Source organism: Mugil cephalus, chromosome 12 (genome assembly GCF_022458985.1).
Source record: "Mugil cephalus isolate CIBA_MC_2020 chromosome 12, CIBA_Mcephalus_1.1, whole genome shotgun sequence".
In the NCBI taxonomy this organism is placed as follows: Eukaryota; Metazoa; Chordata; class Actinopteri; order Mugiliformes; family Mugilidae; genus Mugil; species Mugil cephalus.
The window spans coordinates 19625114-19644175 of NC_061781.1; the positions used below are offsets into that span (position 1 = coordinate 19625114).

Genomic DNA, 19062 nt, shown 5'->3' on the forward strand with positions numbered 1-19062 from the left:
ACACCAGGTAAACAGAGCTGTTGCAGGAAATCGTCCAGCTTGACAAATTCATCTTATCGTTTCCACTAGCCATTACATTACTTACGCATGCATGCACAGACCTATACTCTTCAGTCACAGAGTCAGAGATGATCAACATACCCAGGGACAACACAACCAAATCTGCTCTAGTGAGTTTCACCTAAATGGTTTCGCATTGCGTGACCCCTGCTTGCCAAACTTTAAATGGATTTGATTTGGCTTGAAGGAGATGAATAGTGTGTTCTGCCAACACAAACCAGAAGCAAACAGGCAGAAAGAAATATTCACGAACTGAAGAAACATCAGCCACTATTCAAATTGTAGACAAATAGCTTGCTAACAGAGACTAATTCAATCACTTCTGTCTCATTCAGGCAGAATGGTATGTTAAGGCGTACAGCAAGATGAAGAAAATCCACAGGTGAGCAAGATACACTGCACATGGACTGACCTTAAACGGACTGTGTTCTCAGCCTACACACAGGCAATAACAACATGAAAGGAGCTCAGTTCCTTTTGAGACAATGACATCAGCAACAACCACCAAAGCCGTAAATGAATGGGTATGCAATCAGAAGCGTACCTCTGCAACGAAGATCACTTGCTCCGCCACAATCCATAATGTAACATCCTTCATCTACGTTCTTTAATTATGGCGAGAATCTTTGGGTTTAAACAAGCACCCGGACAATCCCAGCGGTAATGAAAAGCTCAGACACAAGCGGGGTTTGGATAGAGGAATCAGCTGTGGCTGAGACAGGGTTGGACATCATTGTGTTGTACGTGTCAGAGACACTGCAGCCTCTGTGAGCGGAGGAAACAGGGTGAGGCTGGCATTTCTCTCTCCAAGTCAACTACGGAGCATAAATATAACCCTTGTGTTGCCCCTTTTACAGCCGCGTCCACGATGAAGAAACTTTATTGGACGCTCAGCATCATTTGATTTCACAATCGGCCCCACAACTCACACAACACTGGGACAAGAAGTGATGGCAGTGCCATATATTGAAACTATGAAACCGGAGCGTGCAGTGCCAGCCCAGTGAACCACACCCGAAATACTAACACACAGAACCGCATTTGTTTCCTTCTCCCTCCCTTCTGAACATTAAGACTTTTCATAGTTGATCTTAAATGACCTGAATAGTAGGAAACTGGTGCTGAATCAGTTCTGATAACAACCTAAGCAGACAACAAATTTGGCTGAGAAACGACAAATTCTTTCAGCTAGTTCAAACATTTGGTTTGATAGGTAGCCAAGGATGCCATTGCATAATTCCAATCCTGTAATCACACCACAAGGCCGCTCCTCTTATCTATTGTTTAAAAGGAACAATTCACATTCCTTGAACAACAATGAATTTTGATGTACCTGCCAATCTTGTGTAGTTTACTTTTCTTGGGTTTGCAGAGCAGTCAGACCTTGTCAATAATTTGCTTTATCAAACAGCGGAAATGATTCAGACTTTGGACCCTCTCTCTGTGGGGGATCTGTTCTGTCAGCTACTGAAGGTCACAGAGCAAAAAATAGCTGGACTACTAGCCCCACACCTCGCAATTTAAAGGAAAGCAACATATGTCTGGTAAAGATCCTGCAACTGAAGGAGGTAGGAGGTAGTGAGACGAAGCTGTGATATATCTTGTTCATTTGTTCACAAAATTAAAAAGCAACGTTGTCATTCACATAATGAATATAACGCACACGTTTGTTTTTTTTTTTTTTTAGCTATGTGGTTTCCACCCACTCCCAACATTGTTTTAGCTGTGAGAAGCTTCACTGTTTCTACTGGTTAGCCTTTTAATTGTGTGAATCAGTCACATGGTAGTGATCAGATGACTCTGAGAGGCAGTGAGAGTAAATCAAAGTGGGAAAGTTGAGGGCTAAATAAAGAGCTAAATCTGCTATAGTTCAAATTTAAAAGGAGAAGATGAGCTGCAGATTCAGATGATAGTTCTTTGCAGGGCAATGAGAGGATAGAACATAATCATGTTAAGTGTAATTGAGTTTTCCTTAAGTGCAGTAAATGACGTTGCTCGTCGAGCATCTACATCTAAAGCATAGGTCTTCAACAGGGGATCGGCAGAAGTACTGCAAGGGGGTCGCAAAATCTTTGGTTGATTAGACATTTTATATATATATATTTTTTCTATATTTCCTCCACAAATTAATACACATTAACATGAAACCAACATATTTTAGTAACGGGATAAAGGATAGCTTAATATTAAAAGCAAAACGATGATAATAATAATGTATATTTATAAATAGCACTAGGTCGAGTTTAATATAGAACACATATAGTAGGTAGGGGGTCCCTACTTAATCTCTTCATCGGTTTGGGGTCCTTGGCCTGATAAAACATTGACGACTCCTGATCTAAAGTACATAAACTCTACACTGCTAGATCAGATTTGCATCATTCTCCTTAAACTGTGTTAGACAGAAAGGTATGAGCAAGGTGGGACTGGGGTTAATGTAGCGTTCACACTCATTCTTTCACAGCTATAATACAAAAGCACGGTGCATTGTAATACAGTGAAAGGTGCATCCTGACATACTTCACCAGATGTCCTGTTTAGAATTCAGCTCTGTGATTAATGGCACTTGTAAGATCATTAATACAGGTCAAGCGTAATCAACTGACATTAAGTATTATTTGGGAAAGCCTGGTACATTTCAGCCTAGGTCGAAGACTTCATGCCAAGTGGTAGTTGTGACTCCTACTCCACCCAAAATGATTCATCTGCATTCATCATTTCCTAGGCAGCTGCTAGAAACTAACAAAGCTAATCTAAAATAGGATATGTATTCATCAGTCTCCACCAATGAATCAGATGCAGTCCGGTCTGTGTTCCATGTGTGTTGTAATGGTGGTTATGGTCTCGGCTGAGATTCAACACGTGCGCGATGTGTGGAAATCTTACATAAGACATCACGTAGCAGCACACGGCACCTTCTTATCAGTCTATATCTCTGTCACAACAGTTTGCTGTGCCATAATACAGTTTTGATATTGGATGCGTTGGTTGCAGATAAAGGCTTTTATCTGGATAAAGGTTTCACAAGGCAAGGCAATATACAGAGAGGTGAGGGGCGGCGAGTTCAATACTACAAAAATGACAGAGCTCAAAGGTCAGAGCAGACATTCAATAAGCTTTTATGGCGGTCGTAACAGAGTCTGGCATGAATTAAACTCTGTTCTCAGCACATGTAGCTTCAGTCAATATCTGACTCCAATTTCATGTTGAGAGACACCTTGTTAACAACTACATTTCAAGCCCAGGACCAGTCAATCTGCTTTTAAAAACATGCACTATTGGTTAATAGGTTAATTAATTTGTTTGGATGACAAAACATCAGACAGTGTTTAAAAATGTTCTCTGTCTGTCTGACAAATAATAGCTCCAGCCCTAATTCAAACAACACTGAGTCACACATTTAATGGTGTACAGCTCAGTGCGGCTACAAAACAATCCCAACGCACACACAACAGTGATAAAAACACAACATCAAAGCTGGAAGACAAGAACGGGATTAAACATAAATGGCAGGTTGTTGCTCTACACATGAGGGTCTGTATTCCTTCCAGATAGCGATGCACAAACGCCAACCGCCAGCAGAAACACCGACATGTCGCTGCTGAAACAGACAACTAGCGAAGCTGAGCGAAGCACCTGTCAGACTGGGTTTAAGGGAGTGGAGGTTGGACAAACACCAGGGGCAAAGACAGCTGATAGAGACAACTTTCTCTCTCTTTGTGCTCTCTGTGGCTCATTTGCCTAGGCCCTGATAAGTGGCGACGGCAATAAAGCCATTGCCTGCTTGTTTGCAGCCTTATTTGGGATTTGCTCCTCTCGCCGCCCTTTGTGTGCCATCCCTCTCAGTTTGACTTCTGCAAATAACTGTGCCCACCGATCCAAGCGGCTGAGCGTGTCTCGTCTTGAGTAAAATCTCGGAATAAGTTAAGAAAACAAATGACTGAGTGTTCGACAGAGCCAAGACTGAACCACAAAGACATGAACCGCGTCTGTGTGCGATAAGATTTATTTCTCCACCGTGAACACCCTGCGTAAGCTTTAGCAACAATAACATGACTGACTGCCAGACTCAAACTTTCACATGAAGCATATAAACACACAGGTGTACTCTGGAGGCCGCATGCAGGGGAGGGGGGGGAGGTGGCTATTAAAAGCTCTCCACTGTGAGTCCTGATCCCATTCCAATCAACTCCGCTTGTCAAAGTGACCCCAAAATGCTAAAAATAGGACGGCAAGACCAGTGTGAGCAAACCAAACCCCCGACACTTGCAGATGGACTTGTGGGACTACACTATATGCTCCAAAAAATGTTGCCTAATCATAAAGGCTGAAACGTGACCATGATTTTCCATGTTATATTGAAATGTACTCTCACGGCAATAAAGTTACGCAACAGGGGAAACGCTTGTGATACAAAAGGGCATAAGGCAGATCAGGCAATTAACTTTATATTTACGATACTGAATCAGCCGCTCAGTGAACTTATTCCGCATATCTCCTGCTGCGGTGAAAGAGGGCGTGTCTTGATAAAAAAGGCAGGCAGATTTGTTTAGAGTCCATATTCCAGTTTATGTGCAGCGCATCTGCCTCTGCCTTTGTGACGAGTGCGGTTTCGATACCATTGTTCGTGAAAAGAATGACTGACAGGCTTGGGTGGATCATGGGAAAATTGCTCTTAGGGGTTGTGGCAAGATCTCAAAGCAATAATAAGTCTAGCTGCGGAACTATGCGACAACATTATGTGAGATACGGTTGAGAGAAAGAACTGAAGCAACAGTTTGTAAAAAAAAAGAAAAAAGGCAGGCCTCAGCTTTGTTGCTCACGCCTCTGTTATATCTCCATGGACTCATTTAGCAACTGAAAGTTTATTATTAAAAGCCAATTTACTAAGTTTAACAACCTGCAAGTACTGCTGTGAAAGCATTTTTTTATGCTTGCACAGCACAGAGAAAGTGTCACAGAGGATGCAGTGGGCTCTGTCTCGCGCTCACCTGTGTACAAAAAATGAACAGGTTGTTCGACATACCACGACATATTTCTGTCAGGCGTGCAACTGACACAACAGTTAACGACTTCACATAATCAACACTATTGAAGTGACATGCGATAAACCAAGACTTCTTTCTAATAAAACTGTCAAGACGGATATTTCTTTTAAACTATAACCTCAAACATTGACGGGAAACTGCAATCAGTCACGTTCACGACTCATATTTGTAGCTAAATTGAATTAAATTGAATTATATTATTGAATTATATATATATATATATATACACACATTTTTTTTATACAGACAAGCTACACATTCTTTATTCTGGTGGCGTGTGTGTTTTCATCGGACGTTCCCACTGTCACGGTTTAAAGGAACACATCACATCAGCAGGTGTGCACCAACTGAACTAGACGTGCAAACTGAAAATAGCTCCGACCTTTTTTAAACAGCGGCTTGAATCATGCCTCACATGAGGGGACATGTGCTCTCTGATGTGTGGAAGTTACTTTTAAACCTTCATCCTTTTCCCAGCTTCTCAATCCAAGCGCGAACACGCTGAGAGGAAGCGAAGGGTGAAGGGAACAACACCCGCCTGTCTCAGTTTAAAACATGATCTCATGTTTTTGAATGTGAAGGATGTGTATGAGACCGCTTTACGAGATCGACACTTACTTGACTGTAACTCTGGTGGACAGGTCTTGCAGATCTCCGGGGTGAAAGAGCTGTGCTTCCTTTAGTCCGAGCTTCCCGCAGGCTTTGAGGAAGACGTTTAGGTTGTCCTGGATAAAGAACAAAGCAGGGATGAGGGCTGTCCACCTTCAGAGGCAAAGAATAATCACTGAAGAATTCTCTGGCACGGACACAGCCTTCAACTGATTGCTTCCAAAGTTCATATCGCCAGAGAATACAAGTGGACAGGGAGGAGCGTGTGTGTAGCAAATAAGAAAAGCGCTAGTGCAAAACACACACAAACACACATGTAGCTGGGGGGTGGGGAGGTGGAAAGGCTGCCTGACAGGAGTTGAGTGACAGCGGCAAAGCTACCTGTGGGCCGGGTTAGGGTGGGGACAGAGCCAAACCAGGAAGGATGACATCAGAGCTTTGCACAAGTCCCACCCAACCGGCCATGCGAGTGCAAAACTGACGCACTGTCTGCTGTCGCCATGCTCTTTTCACACCCTGAAACTGTCCCCTCCCCTCAGTGCCAAGCCCTACTCGAGAATACCTGTGGAATCCGCGGGGCGGTGGAGTATTTTGAAGACACTTGGTTGCTATGAAACATGAGGTCGGGTGACAGAAACCAACAAGTATTTCCCCGAAGCAACTCAAGAGGATTTCGGGAGTGGAGGGATGGTTTCTCCTCTTCCTCCTCTTCCTCCTCCTCCTCCTTCTCCTCCACTGTGTCACTCATTTTCACATTGCGCTGAGTTTACACACGCGAGCATGATTCGCGCAGATGTGCGAGAGCGCAGTGCAAAATGCGCTTCGCTCTATAAATGCACACACATGTCACACGGCTCAAACAAATGCTCGACCGGCAAAAGCGCCATTCCTTCCTGGTGTTATGACTTTTACAGTTGTAATCCCAACTAGCTTGTTTGTGGGTCTGCACTGCCCATTGGGACGGCGCTGCTCGTGTAATCACACATGGTTTCAGCATGGGCTGGAATAATTAAAGGGGTAGCTGTTTCTATATTTAAACGTCAAACATGCTATTAGCAAATTGTAGGAGAGGGCTGACCTCTCAATGTATAAAACACTTGCTAACAGCCTTGCTTGTCCCTTAGCGGCACTTTGCTGAGCTCTATAGGTCAACGTGAGTCCCTGCAGGCCATGAATCAACCCCCACCTCCTGCATGACAGCACTGGTGTCGCTCCGTGTGCATTACGACACAGCTGAGATGTGTTTCTCTTCCGTGAGTCTCAGTGTTAGACATGAAAATGGGTTTGTCCGCACTGACAGAAAACAGGACTTAACAATTCAGTTAATTACACACATACTGCCACATAACAAGGGTCACATGTACACTATGACCACGTAATCCGGTGGGTACAGAGTGCCCACGGTCAAAAAATACACATGACTTCTTTCTTATTTAGACAAGACAATACAAAAATTATTAACTTTATGGAGTCTGTATGTGTTAATGCTAATATCATCAGGCACAGATGTCATTTAACTACAAAGAGCCTTCCAATTTTACTGAAAGCCCTCCCCCCTAGCAGTTGGTCGCAGGACATGCAGTGATAATGATGCTGGAGGAATGTTGCACTGACTTGTGCCTGCACATAATCCTGCTAAATATGCTGTTCCCATCAAGCAGCTGCTAATTCGTTCATGCACCCCCTGATGTAAGCACTTCAGACAAAAAAAAGAAAGAAAAAAAGACAAAGAAGGAAGGATTAGACTCCTAAGGTGTCTAATCTAATATTGCATATCTTCATCCCGACTGGTCACACTGTTGCCTCCCTTTCACTATTTCTTTCACTGCATTCTTTGTCTGAGATGGGCACACTCTACAATTATCCTCAACTGACCCCTGGCAGTGCTTCAGACAGCGAGCGCAGCAAAGCTATGGTTAAAATATCAGGCTACGCAATTTCAAGTCCTGGGACAATAAACCGAGAGGAGATGGAATATACTTGAAATGCTACCTCTCCTCAAAGGAGCTCGATGGAGGGCCCTCCCATCCTGAAAGTCATATCCAGTCATAACATGCACCCGTACAACACAAACACAGTAACAAAACATGGTGAAATGCCTGTCACTGCACAGATGATTACACAGATATTTAGATGAGTAAAGACGTCCTCTGGGCCAACTGTGTGTTTATCCCCCCCTCCCCACGTTACCTCAACTCACTAAGGAGTTGGTGTATGCAGAGACATCCAACGCCATGCCTGTTATGATGTATTTACGGTGGGGCCGGGGGAATCAGCTTTAACTCCTCCACTCCGGCTTTGCCCCACTGAGCCAAAAAAATCCAAGCCCCAGCTCATGTAGCTGGCCCCACCGCACAAGTGCCGCCTTTCCTGCCCAGCGCTGGTAAAAGTAGAACTGAGCCTGAGCTACGGTGCCGTGACCCAAACCCACAAGCACACTGAGTGCTCAGCAGCAGAGCAGAGAAGTGTACTGACATGGGAAACATTCCCTTGGACACAAGTAAAAACCAAAGAATAGAACCAGGTCTGGAGCCAATGTTGCTAAATATTCCACAAAACCAGAGACCCCCCCCTTCCCCTTCCCGTCCCAACACCCCACCACCCCCTCCGGCCTCTAGCTCTGCCAGAGTTAGAGGCTGGTATCGATTTAGGGTGCTGAAAGTCTTTTCGGACAGCGAAATTAAAACAACACTTAAGAGGGTAAGAGTAGAAAATGTCCACATTTGAGTGCTAATGAGGCGTGTTGGAAAAGACCTTTCCATTCAGCTGTGATTAAGGTCAAACTGTATCTACATTAGAAACCAAAAGAAAATCACAATTACTCTTTCTCCACTGCATTTTTCTTCCATGTTGAATTCTAGAAGAACAGCATTTTCCAGTGCTTTCTTCTCCTACGATGTGCAGAGTAAAGAGACAACACACATGATGACAAATCATATGTAATACTGAGAGGAGGTTTAATCCAAACACCTTAAGAAAACAATCTATTTATATATAGAGAGGCGCAGAAGACATCATTTGGGAAAAATGCCATTCTCACATTTATTTGGTGAGCTTTCCGCTATTCTCCATGTGGCTGCCAGTAACGGGGCCAACCAGAAGCCTTCCCATTTGCTGGAGAATTTATGATCAGTTTCGGAATCGAGTCCAAGACTTGGAAATAACGTACCAGTGCTACTGATGCAAGAGATACTCATTACCTCAGCAGGTGCTCAGCCGGTTATACAACAGTCCAAAACAAACCAGCGAGAAGTTTTACTCGAAGGTATAAGACATAATGGCATGTCGTTTGGTAATGTAAATGCTATGTCTGCTGATTACAGTCTGTTTATTTAACTGGCAACTTGTCATTGTCTTACCAAACTTCTCGGGTCATTACAGAGCCCACTGACACAGACATACAGGCTACTTGGGTTAAGGCTGGGGTTCTGTGTAATTCCTCCAGACAGCTGGACTCAATTACTCCCACAAGAGCGAGCTTTGTAAGGGATGGGTTTAAGGTAGCCTTTCAAACCTCTACTTCCCATGAACTTGTTTGCAGACACTCCCAAAACATCTATTCTCACGGCCGCTGCAGCCGTGAGAATAAAAGTGAAAACATTGCTGGGGCTAAAAAGTATTGAAAAGACTGGGAACACTGATAGGATAAGAGTTTTTTACATAAACCGACCTCTGCCCCTTCTGACTTTTCAATCAGGAACCTAATTATCATATCAACACAAAGATTTCTTGTCTTAAATGATTGGCTTGAACGTAGCCTCAGGCGCAGCATATGTCATATTTAGGATGTGCTCAAACGCGGCTGGCGGCCTTTGAAGCAGCTCCACGTTCGCTCAAATTCTTAGTGTGGATGGATATGAAGAGCGACAACTCACTGAGGCACTGAACACTTCCCTCACATTGACAGCCAACCCTTGGACCTGTCACCAGTCACCCGTACCGCTTCTTCTCACACTTTAAAGCTCCCTCCTTTCAACAGATGTTACCCTACCATGGAAAAACTGAAGCAAATCTAATGAGCTGCTGAGAATATGTGTTATGCTATTTCATTTTTTTCTTTTTAAATTTCAACCCCATTTCAGCTGAATAAAAAGAGAAGAAGACTTACCAGTCCGGCAATAGGCGTGGGCAGCCTGTTAACCCTCTTGATAACGCCAGGCTTGATCTTGTTGATCAGGCTGAGAACAAAAGGAAGAGATGGTGGACATCAGGGGAAGGGAGACAAGTAAGTGAAAGCACTTGGCTACTGGCTAGACTGCTCTAACGACGATGGAATGAACAAAACGTGTTGCAAAATCTCTGGTGTTGTGTGTTTACGACGTTGTTTAATGGTATCCACCTGGCTTGAGTTTAGTCAATCGCCAGGGCTGCACCGTGGTGTAAACAGACTGGGCCCTCTGCTCCGAAACCGTGCCCACCACTACTGAAAGAGCCCCAAACAAACCTTGAATAACCACATATCAGCTGGGAAACGGTGATGGTTCTAGACAGAGGGAGCTATTCAAAGGGCTTTGAAAGTGATTTATAGTCCCGTGTGACCTATAATAACAAGAGTGACCTTAAAAGGTGCAATGAAGTATTAAACGGGATCAGATCTTCCACTTAAGTAGCCACAGTGCAAAAATTAGAGAAGAATTTACAGAGAAATTAAACTGCTGCTTACGTATAACAAGAAGAAGCAGGATATTCACCCCCTTTTTTCTTCCTTGAAAAATGATTCAACGATTTAAAAATAATTTTTGATTTTTAGAAATATTCGATTTACAAAAATCTAATTGCAGATTCTCTAACTCAAATGATCAAACCGTAGTAAAAGATGGACGGTGGTGGAACAGCTCCTCAAAAGTAAAGCCAAAGCGAGTGACTGGCTGCAGTGTAGGTCATAAGCTCCACCCCGTCCATGATAGCGGATGGACCGAATTAAATCCTACAGGAACACCAGCATTGGAAAAAATAAATGAATAGGTGTAGTGTATAATCCAGCAGTTAATTGTAAATAGTGGAGTTAGAAAGGAGCGTAGTATTAATTAGACAAAAACGCAAGTGAGTCTGGTCAATTTTGCGACTCTGCTGAAAATAGTGTGAGTTTGGCCAATGCAAAGAAGTGAGGGCGCACTGACCATTTAAATACAGTCTATGGATCAGATGTAGAAATGCTGACATCGTATTTTCTTGGTGATCATCTTCTAATGTGTTGTGTAAAGTGAACAACTGCAGCAAGTTATGTAGAAAAAAAAAAAAAACTTAAAAGTTCAAACATGAGGTAAAATAATTAGTCCGAGCTTCAGACTGGGGGCGGATGGGAGGGTGTAAGAATTAGCATGGGCTCACAATAGATGTAAAGATAGAACTCAAAGGGCGCTGGGGTTCATGTTAGTCATTTGAGCAGTGAAACAATAGTGCTTGGTAAGATAACACACACTTAAAGCTAAGTAGGATATAATTATGAGTGTGGCCCACACTAAACATTCTTTTCCAAACCAGAAGTGGTGATAACCGCAACAATAGAAATGGGAGGCTGGGCTCCTAGGTGATGGTGATTTAATCTGTCTTCCTCTTCCTCACCCTGAGAAAACACGGACAGCTCACTGAATGGAAGTGTCTGAGATTCTGCTCCCTGAGATTAAGGAAACAGTGGAGTCAGGCTCAAATCAGCAGAATGAAGGACTTCTTCTCTGAGCCGGAGCCAATAGAGGTTTGGAAGATTCTGCATGGCCTGCTGGTAATTACAGCGTCCTGCTGATTCGCGCAAATCACAACACTGTGTCCGTCTAGCAGCGCTGCCCGCATACACATGCGTAAAGGGATGTGACACACACACACACACATGCACACACACACACAAACACACATCCAAGATCTGAGGAAAGCCACAATTCCACAACTCTTAGATGTGAATCAATGCATAAGCCAATTCTGCACAGATAAATTTGTTCCTCTAACTCATCAAAACTCCGGATGCACACAAGTTAATGAGAAAGAAGGATGCCCTGACTCTCTCCGCTGTGGCTTCAGCTGGAGGCTTTCCAGTCACTACACGGCTTCTCTCAGCTCTCATTAAAGCGAGGATGGCGCTCTGCCCGATCCACCGATCCGTAACATCTGGCAAATAGACAGCGCAACTCCTGTCTTGATACCCTCAAGTAAGCCTGCAGGAGGGAGATCTGACTAGGAAGACATCAAACGATTATATAATACACTCTGTATTGTGCTCTATAAAAAAAAAACACTGTCTCGAGTTGTGTGGCTAGCAAACAAACAGTCCCTGCAGGGGGTCTGTCGGGGAAATATCAGTAACACTTACGTGTGGAGCGCAGCAGACCTGGAGGAGAGCTGAGGGATTCCTCATGAATGAGAGGCTTAAGAGAGGTGCCTGGGAACGGCGGAGTACTTACTCACAAAACAGAACGCCATTCTCCAGCGCTGATCGGAAGTCGTTGCTCCCAAATTTTTTCTTGGTTACTGCCTGGAAAAAAAAAAAGAGAAAAGAAAGCGATACAAAAACAGTGAGCGAAACAGCAAGGAGGGTTGGGTGAGGAGAGGAGGCGGAGGGGGGTGGGGGGGACCGTGTGAGAAGTGGGGTGGGAGGCTGTAGAAGAAAGGTAGGATGTTGACAACAGTAGCAGAGGAAGTCGGAGGTATTTCCTCCAGAGTTCCTACAGTGTCTCTGCAGGGCAGAGTTGAGCGGTTCTTCAGGTATTCCTCGGCAGTGTTGCTCTTCTCACTTTAATGCTAAAAAAGCTGCGGGCAAACGGGGAAGCTGAGCTAAAACTGTTCTGGAGCCAGACTGCCCAAGCCGCAAGGCTACGGGAGCATCTGGAGCGCTGGAGGAACACAGCGTCGTGTTATAGCCTCATGCCTTTCCCATGATCTCAAACCACTACTGCAGGGAACACCGAGAGCCATTATGTAGGCAAACACACGCACTGCATGCATGACGTGCAGACTTATACACTTCGGCCCGTGCACATATATACAGCGCAGAAACAGACGTCCTCGATTTTAAACATAGCTCTCGTCCATACATTTGTTTCCATAATTCCAGACTTTCATGAATATAATCTGTATTTAATTTTTGTGGTTTCTTGTGAAACTATTGTTGGCTTGTTTTGGAAAATCAGTTTCATGCCGATGGCCACTCCTCAACTCAGCTTCCTGCGCTGCTTTGTTAGAATGTTTCTCCATCAACTGCTTGGCCAATCAGGAACTAAAGCTGCTAGAGGACACAGAGTATACATCTACTGGTCACATGAACATTTTTTCCTCTTAAGTGGTTATTTAATCTACATCTGGATGTGCTCCAAAATAGCTCAATTTAGACAATTATACATGGTTGAATGCAATGTTAGGATTCTAGTAATTAATTACAATTACAAAAAAAGTCTTATTTTCCAAAGTTTAGACAACTTTTTAAACCATACTGGACCTGGAATCCCACTAAAGACTAATGACTTATTTCTTGGCCAATGGCCGAGCTTTCCAACACGTTTCACTGAGCTCATTTTTTGAGACATGCCATTAAGTTATCCCTGAACTGGGAGGAAAACTTGTCCACTCTGGCACTGGTCATGCCTCTACTGGCATGCCAGCTTTATATATACTGTATTTGTTGCAGAATTAATTCTATAATCGTTGCTGTGCGATCATATGCATAGCTTTATTTTAGGAGATGATATTACAATTGAGCGTGCAGCAGGTAAAGCAGGTATGTACCTAAATATGCTAGGTATGACAAAAAGGTGGAGAAGCATCACTGACCATATAGTATTTTATCTGTTTATGTTACCAAGTTGGAGGATGAGGGCGTATAGTGAACTGTTATATGGAATGAACAAAAACACGTGTGCACACATTCACAAACAAAGCAGAACAAGTTGGACGGGTCTCATCAACCAGATCGGTCAGATGTGCATCATTTCAAGCCCTTTGTCCCATTCCCACCTTCTGTTGAAAGGGACATAAAGCTCGGACAATTACTAGCATAGCTGGGTTCAGGTCATCATGAGAAAGCAGAACGACTAAAGAAAATAATACAAATAATAGTGGGAACCGGTATTATTATTATTATTATTGTTTTCCAACAAGTCATGCTACACCTCTGGGCACACCCAGTGTAACTTAAGATGGCTGAGGGCCCAAATACCCATCATTCCAGGAGAATTACACCATGTTATAATAGATGAATAAGATTAAGGTTCTCACACCCTGGCAGTCTGCAGTATTTCTGCATCTGAACAGTGTGATCAAGCCTTTGTTGGAAAAATACCTTTGTTCACAAGAAAAATGCAAGGAGTTTGGCCAACTCCCATTGACAAAGTTACAGTCATAACAAGACGCAACGGTGAAAACACACAGACGAGCGCACATTCTGGCACAGAAAGTAAACAAACCTTTAGGTACAGTGCAACCAGCCCAGGCGCTGCAGTTGGCATATGAAACCCTGACCCCTACTGTTCTATAGATGCAGGAAGCAGCAGCCGAGAGTCACGTGCATGGGAACAAACAATGCTGGTGGAAAACAGAACAGTCCTTCCCAAAGGTGTAACTCACGCTTCCTTCCTACATTTTCGTATCAACTTTGCAGCCAATCAGAATGAATGGTATAATTATGTTATCATCTTCTTGGCGCAGTGTGGGACCCACCCCGGCCCTGGCACTGGGTGTGACAGAATATTTTTCTCTTCCTTCGTCATCCTTAGAGGTATTAGAACCTGCCATGTGATAACATCTCAGATGTGCAACAACATACGGGTACTCTGGTTTAACAAGGAGACTTGAGGAAGGAGCAGAGATTTCCAAAAAACAGCTTGGCTTCCTGCAAACCCACCTTCGCTCCCCTCAAGAATGCGCCGCAGAATGTGTTCCGCCAGATCACAGTAATGTGGTCGCCTGAGTCTATGAGGGGTCGTGAAAGAGTTCTGAAACTCGCGTTAAAATTAATTATTATTACAGCTGCGGGTGTCTTGGTGGAGCACAAACGATCAGAGGTTGTCTCTGGGTGCAGCTATTGTTTATTCATGCGGGGCACTGAGGCAAATCTGCATTCAAGGTCTGGTGCGGAAGCAGCCCCCTCGCCACGAATTGTTCCTAAAATTCTTTGTACGTTCTACAGCGGACGGGGTTGGGACGTTATCCAAATATTTCTGACTAAGGAATCAAAAAAAAAAAAGAAAAAACAATACCACTGTGGAAGCCATTTATTTTGACACCACCAAAATATTAGAATAACAGAGCTGGATCAACATGATCAACATGTAACAAGGAGCCATTCACCTTCTTTTGAGAGGGCCCGTTTCACTTGAGCACATCTGAATGCGTGGCTTTGGTTCTAATTGCTTTCTATCAAAACAGTCTAAAAAAAAACTGTGGCGCTACAATGAGGTAACTAATGATTGGCCCTCCAACACAGATTTTGGTGTTAGGGATAACAAAAAGGCAAAGAGGGCAATTAAAGACTGCAGGCCGTCAGCTTGGCAAGGAAAAAAAAAGGAGACCGGATGGAACTGCAGGATTAAAAACTCTTATTATCATCTTCAAAAGCAACGCCAACAGTATGCATGTCTAGATGAGGTAATCACTCCACAGTACAATGTTATTGGGTACAGTGAAACTCTTTTACTCTTGCTCTAAACCCCTTTGTAAAGCACAATTGGGAATAATATCAGACAAAGTAAGTCCTTAAGAAAAGCCTTCATCATCTGTTGGTTACTGCACAGCTTTGAGAAGAAAAGATGTTTTCAGCACCCTGATCATGAAACGCCCATTCTGAAAGGGTGGCGTGGCAAACATGCCCATGAAGTTAAAACACTTGAAGTGAGATGTTTTTGTTTCTAATTCAGGAGAACTAACCCTTTAGAAATATGTCAATAAGAGTTGTTAACCGTCAGGAACAGCGAGCCGATGAATCAGCGTCAGTGTTTCTCTGTTTCTTTGTTTCCTGTTTTTAGCTTACGGACGCTTGGTCTGATGACACCAACAAAGTGAAGACTGTGAGAGTGTTTACATTAAAAAGTTGTAGCTGTAAAAAAAACACAAGCTGAGTTTTGTCAAAGGTCTACGAAAGTGTAAAGGAAGAAAACGGTGGGTTGGTTAGAGAAAACGAATAAGAGCTGCAGGGGGCCGGGCACGTTTCTAACGTGATTGAGAAGCGATCAAGTTAATTTTATTTCATTTCATATGGTAAATAGTTCCAGGCCCCAACACAAATTATTTGGGGTTAATTTTCCTATAGAACCGGTCTACACCTTGTTCTTTTATTTAACAAACTTAACAGCCTTGTGTTATTATGTCATTATATTTAATTATTATGCCTCCAACCCTCCGAAGAACAGCTAACAGAGGGGAAATACTGGTCAGGTAACCAGCTCCTTCCACGCAACATGAGTTCACAAAGTCATGATAAAATGACAGTAGTTTGCTTTCATAACTTGCACTCATAACTCAGTGACCTATAGCGTTCAGCCACTTTTCACTCCCAAATAAACAAGGAGTGAAATGTTTGCTATTGCCTCCGCAGTAAGGAACTGTTAGTGGCAGGCCTAAAACCAACCACGAACAAAATCAATTGCCAAAAAGAATCACATTACACTGTTTCCCCCAACACACACCAAAACCATGAAGACGCTTGGATTTGGTTCGCTGTTGCATGACTGCAACAACGGGGAAAAAGTAACAAAACTTCAAGAGATCCACAGTATTGTGTTACCTTTGAAAGTCCGCTTTGTTCCAGGCAAGGGAACACAATATGATGCTTTTCAGCCAGACACAAACAAACACGGAGCAGCGAAATCACAACAGCTGAAACCTTATACAGATTACAGCGGCTGGCTTTGTTACGCGACCTTCACGCAGACCGGTGGCTGCAGTGAAACTCTCCCTCAAACCTGTTTGAAGAGGAATTCTAAATATTCCGTGCAAGAGGGCAGTCTCTTTGCAGAAACTCCATCGCGATCCAAAAAAACAGAAACCGAAAATGGAAAAACTGCTGCTGCGCTTAGAATTTATTTATATGGCATCATGTGTTTCCGAAAACACCATTATTAAAACCGTGAACCCAACCTGACTCATCAAAGTCTACTCAACCCTTATTACATGACTAACCACTAAGTTAATATCCATAACGGACGAGTTGTCTTTGCAGACAGCCGCGTGCACGATCTCCTGAGCGGCAACCTGCAAGAAACTGTCACTTATTCTTGATGACAGTCCCCCTAGAAGCCCTTCTGTTCAATTAACAAGGACCTCTATTATTCCAGTGGGTCCTGTGGTTGTAGGACACAGTGCCGTGTGCTGACAGCCAGCCAGCTCTGAGGGGGCTATGTTCACAGCCATGGCAGCTAATGCAAGAATGTGTCCATGTGACAAGGTCCAGACCATTTAGTCTAGTTTTTGTAACAACACCACCAACCTCGCCATGCGCACATGCCTCCGTTTAAAGCGCCGCGAAGCCAAGCAGTTTGTTAATCATTCAGTAGCACAATCCAACAGTCACAAAAACGTCCTCTTTGAAGGGAAGCTCGTTACCCCCCCGCCAGAAATTGGTCCCTGATCACTCTTTTGTTTCACAACCCCTCCGTATGCATGTTCTGTTAACACAACAGCTCTGAGGCACTTCACCTATTTGCTTTGCACTCCCTCCACCTAAACTTCCTGGCCCCTGCCTCAGCCCAAGCCACCACAATGGACCAGTGTGCAAGTGTGAGAGACTGATGTCACATCGAAAGCATTCAGATTCACCCCTCATGAAATTAGAACAATATTTGTTTAGTTAAGCCCTGTGGCAGCTCCAGGACACCCTGCTGGGAAGAGAATTCGCGAGATGAGGAAACATAATGGCAGCCGCTTGTTAGGAGAAGAGAAAGGCGTAGCAGAGTTTGGCCTCAGGTTGGGTGGAAAATTCAGATAATATGACATTTCAGACATGAAGTAGGACAGCCGTCGAAGGTTTTGGCGGACGGTTTGTGCGTGCGCTGGCAGCCATTTCAAAATTTTGATGACTTCCATAAGAATGGGAAACGTTACAAGTTTCAAAAATACATTTTTTTCAAATAAAAAAGGAAATGTTCGGAATTAACTTTTCCATAACTTGTCACAAACACATGCCACACTATTTGCCTGCGCTTTATTTCATGATCCCGAGATGATCTGTGCTTGTAGCAGGTGTATTTCGCAACATCTCAGAGCACTAATCTGAAAATGCTTTGTTGAATTTACTCTCTACCTGCTTGCAACTTGATCCTCAAAGCCTCAGGAACATTAGAAAAACAAACTGATGAGCAGGTCTAGGCAAGATCTGAGAAAACACGCAGCAGTAAGGATGAACGGGGTTGAAGCCTTGTGCCTGAATTCTGAAGAGATAAGTTAAAGGGCATGGGTAACGCTGGGAGAAGCCACCTCGTTTCTAGTTTCTCAAAGAAAAGATTGAGCTCATCTGTTACCTGAGAGGCGAGGTCAAAAGGTGACACATGCCTCCATACTTTGGTGAATTGAGGCAACTATAATCTGGAAATTGGGAGCATATGAGCTGCTCAGGTTTCACTAAAATTGTCTGCAATCCCCACAAAACATTTCTCCATAAATTGCCGAGTTTTATTTCCCCTTCAACTCGCCTCTCATCCCCCGACGCGCAAGCGGTGTCAGCAAGCTGTAAAGAAATAGCTTTCTACTCACCTCGATCCATCTCTGCGCCTCCAAGTACGCTTCATCGCAGCTGACTGAGGATTGCTCACGCCACTCCATCACAAAAACGTGATTATCCGAGCTTCACTGGCGAGCCAAGTCGGTTCCTAGTTGCCGGCCTGTATGGGAACCCACATAAAGTCCGGTTCAAAGAAGCAAACACAACGGAGGCATTTAAAACTCGTCAGGCGAACAGGCAGAGCTTACAGGTGTCTGTGCAATCTCATGCATCACATTAGCCTCCCATTGTTCTTTTCCATCAGATCATCAGTGAATGAATGCAAGGTGGAACAGCAACGCATTCCCTTCGCTTCACCTTGCTGCTGCTTACCTGTTCTTTCATCCGACACACCTGCGGTTGCTTTCTTTTCGGTGTTTTTCACACTCCACCTTTGCGCAGCGCTCAATCGACTCTTTAAAGTCGACAGGCGCTCCCCTCGTCTGGTAGGAGACTCACTGTTTGCCTCCAAAAGGGTCTCCAAAGTGAGGTCCGGGGACTGCCCACGGGTCTTAGTGCGGCTTCCAGGTGAACACAAGCTTGACTTCGCTGTTATCGCAAAAGTAGGCTCGCAGGTGTCTCGGCTCCCAGAGCAGTAAATCGTGTAAATAGTGTGATTCACTGTCTGATCAAGCAACGAAACACTCCATTTCCTCCAGACATTAAATT

The 19062-nt window shown here is 43.9% G+C and overlaps 1 protein-coding gene across 12 annotated transcripts in view; it reads right to left on the reverse strand.

The window, feature by feature from the left end:
* The window catches only part of LOC125017403 (LIM domain only protein 7-like), a 42705-nt gene extending 23643 nt beyond the window's left edge, over positions 1–19062 (reverse strand). For 2 of the 12 annotated variants that reach the window (XM_047600474.1, XM_047600481.1), the window contains exons 1-5: positions 18727–19043; positions 18387–18514; positions 12113–12183; positions 9826–9895; positions 5727–5833 (exon numbers count right to left, since the gene is read on the reverse strand). In XM_047600474.1, the coding sequence (XP_047456430.1) occupies positions 5727–5833; positions 9826–9895; positions 12113–12183; positions 18387–18455 (317 nt within the window). In that variant the 5' untranslated portion in view covers positions 18456–18514; positions 18727–19043. Of the gene's footprint in view, positions 1–5726; positions 5965–9825; positions 9896–12112; positions 12184–18386; positions 18515–18726 lie in introns of those variants that run through there. The other 10 variants (XM_047600482.1, XM_047600477.1, XM_047600478.1 and 7 more) reach the window with 10 other exon arrangements.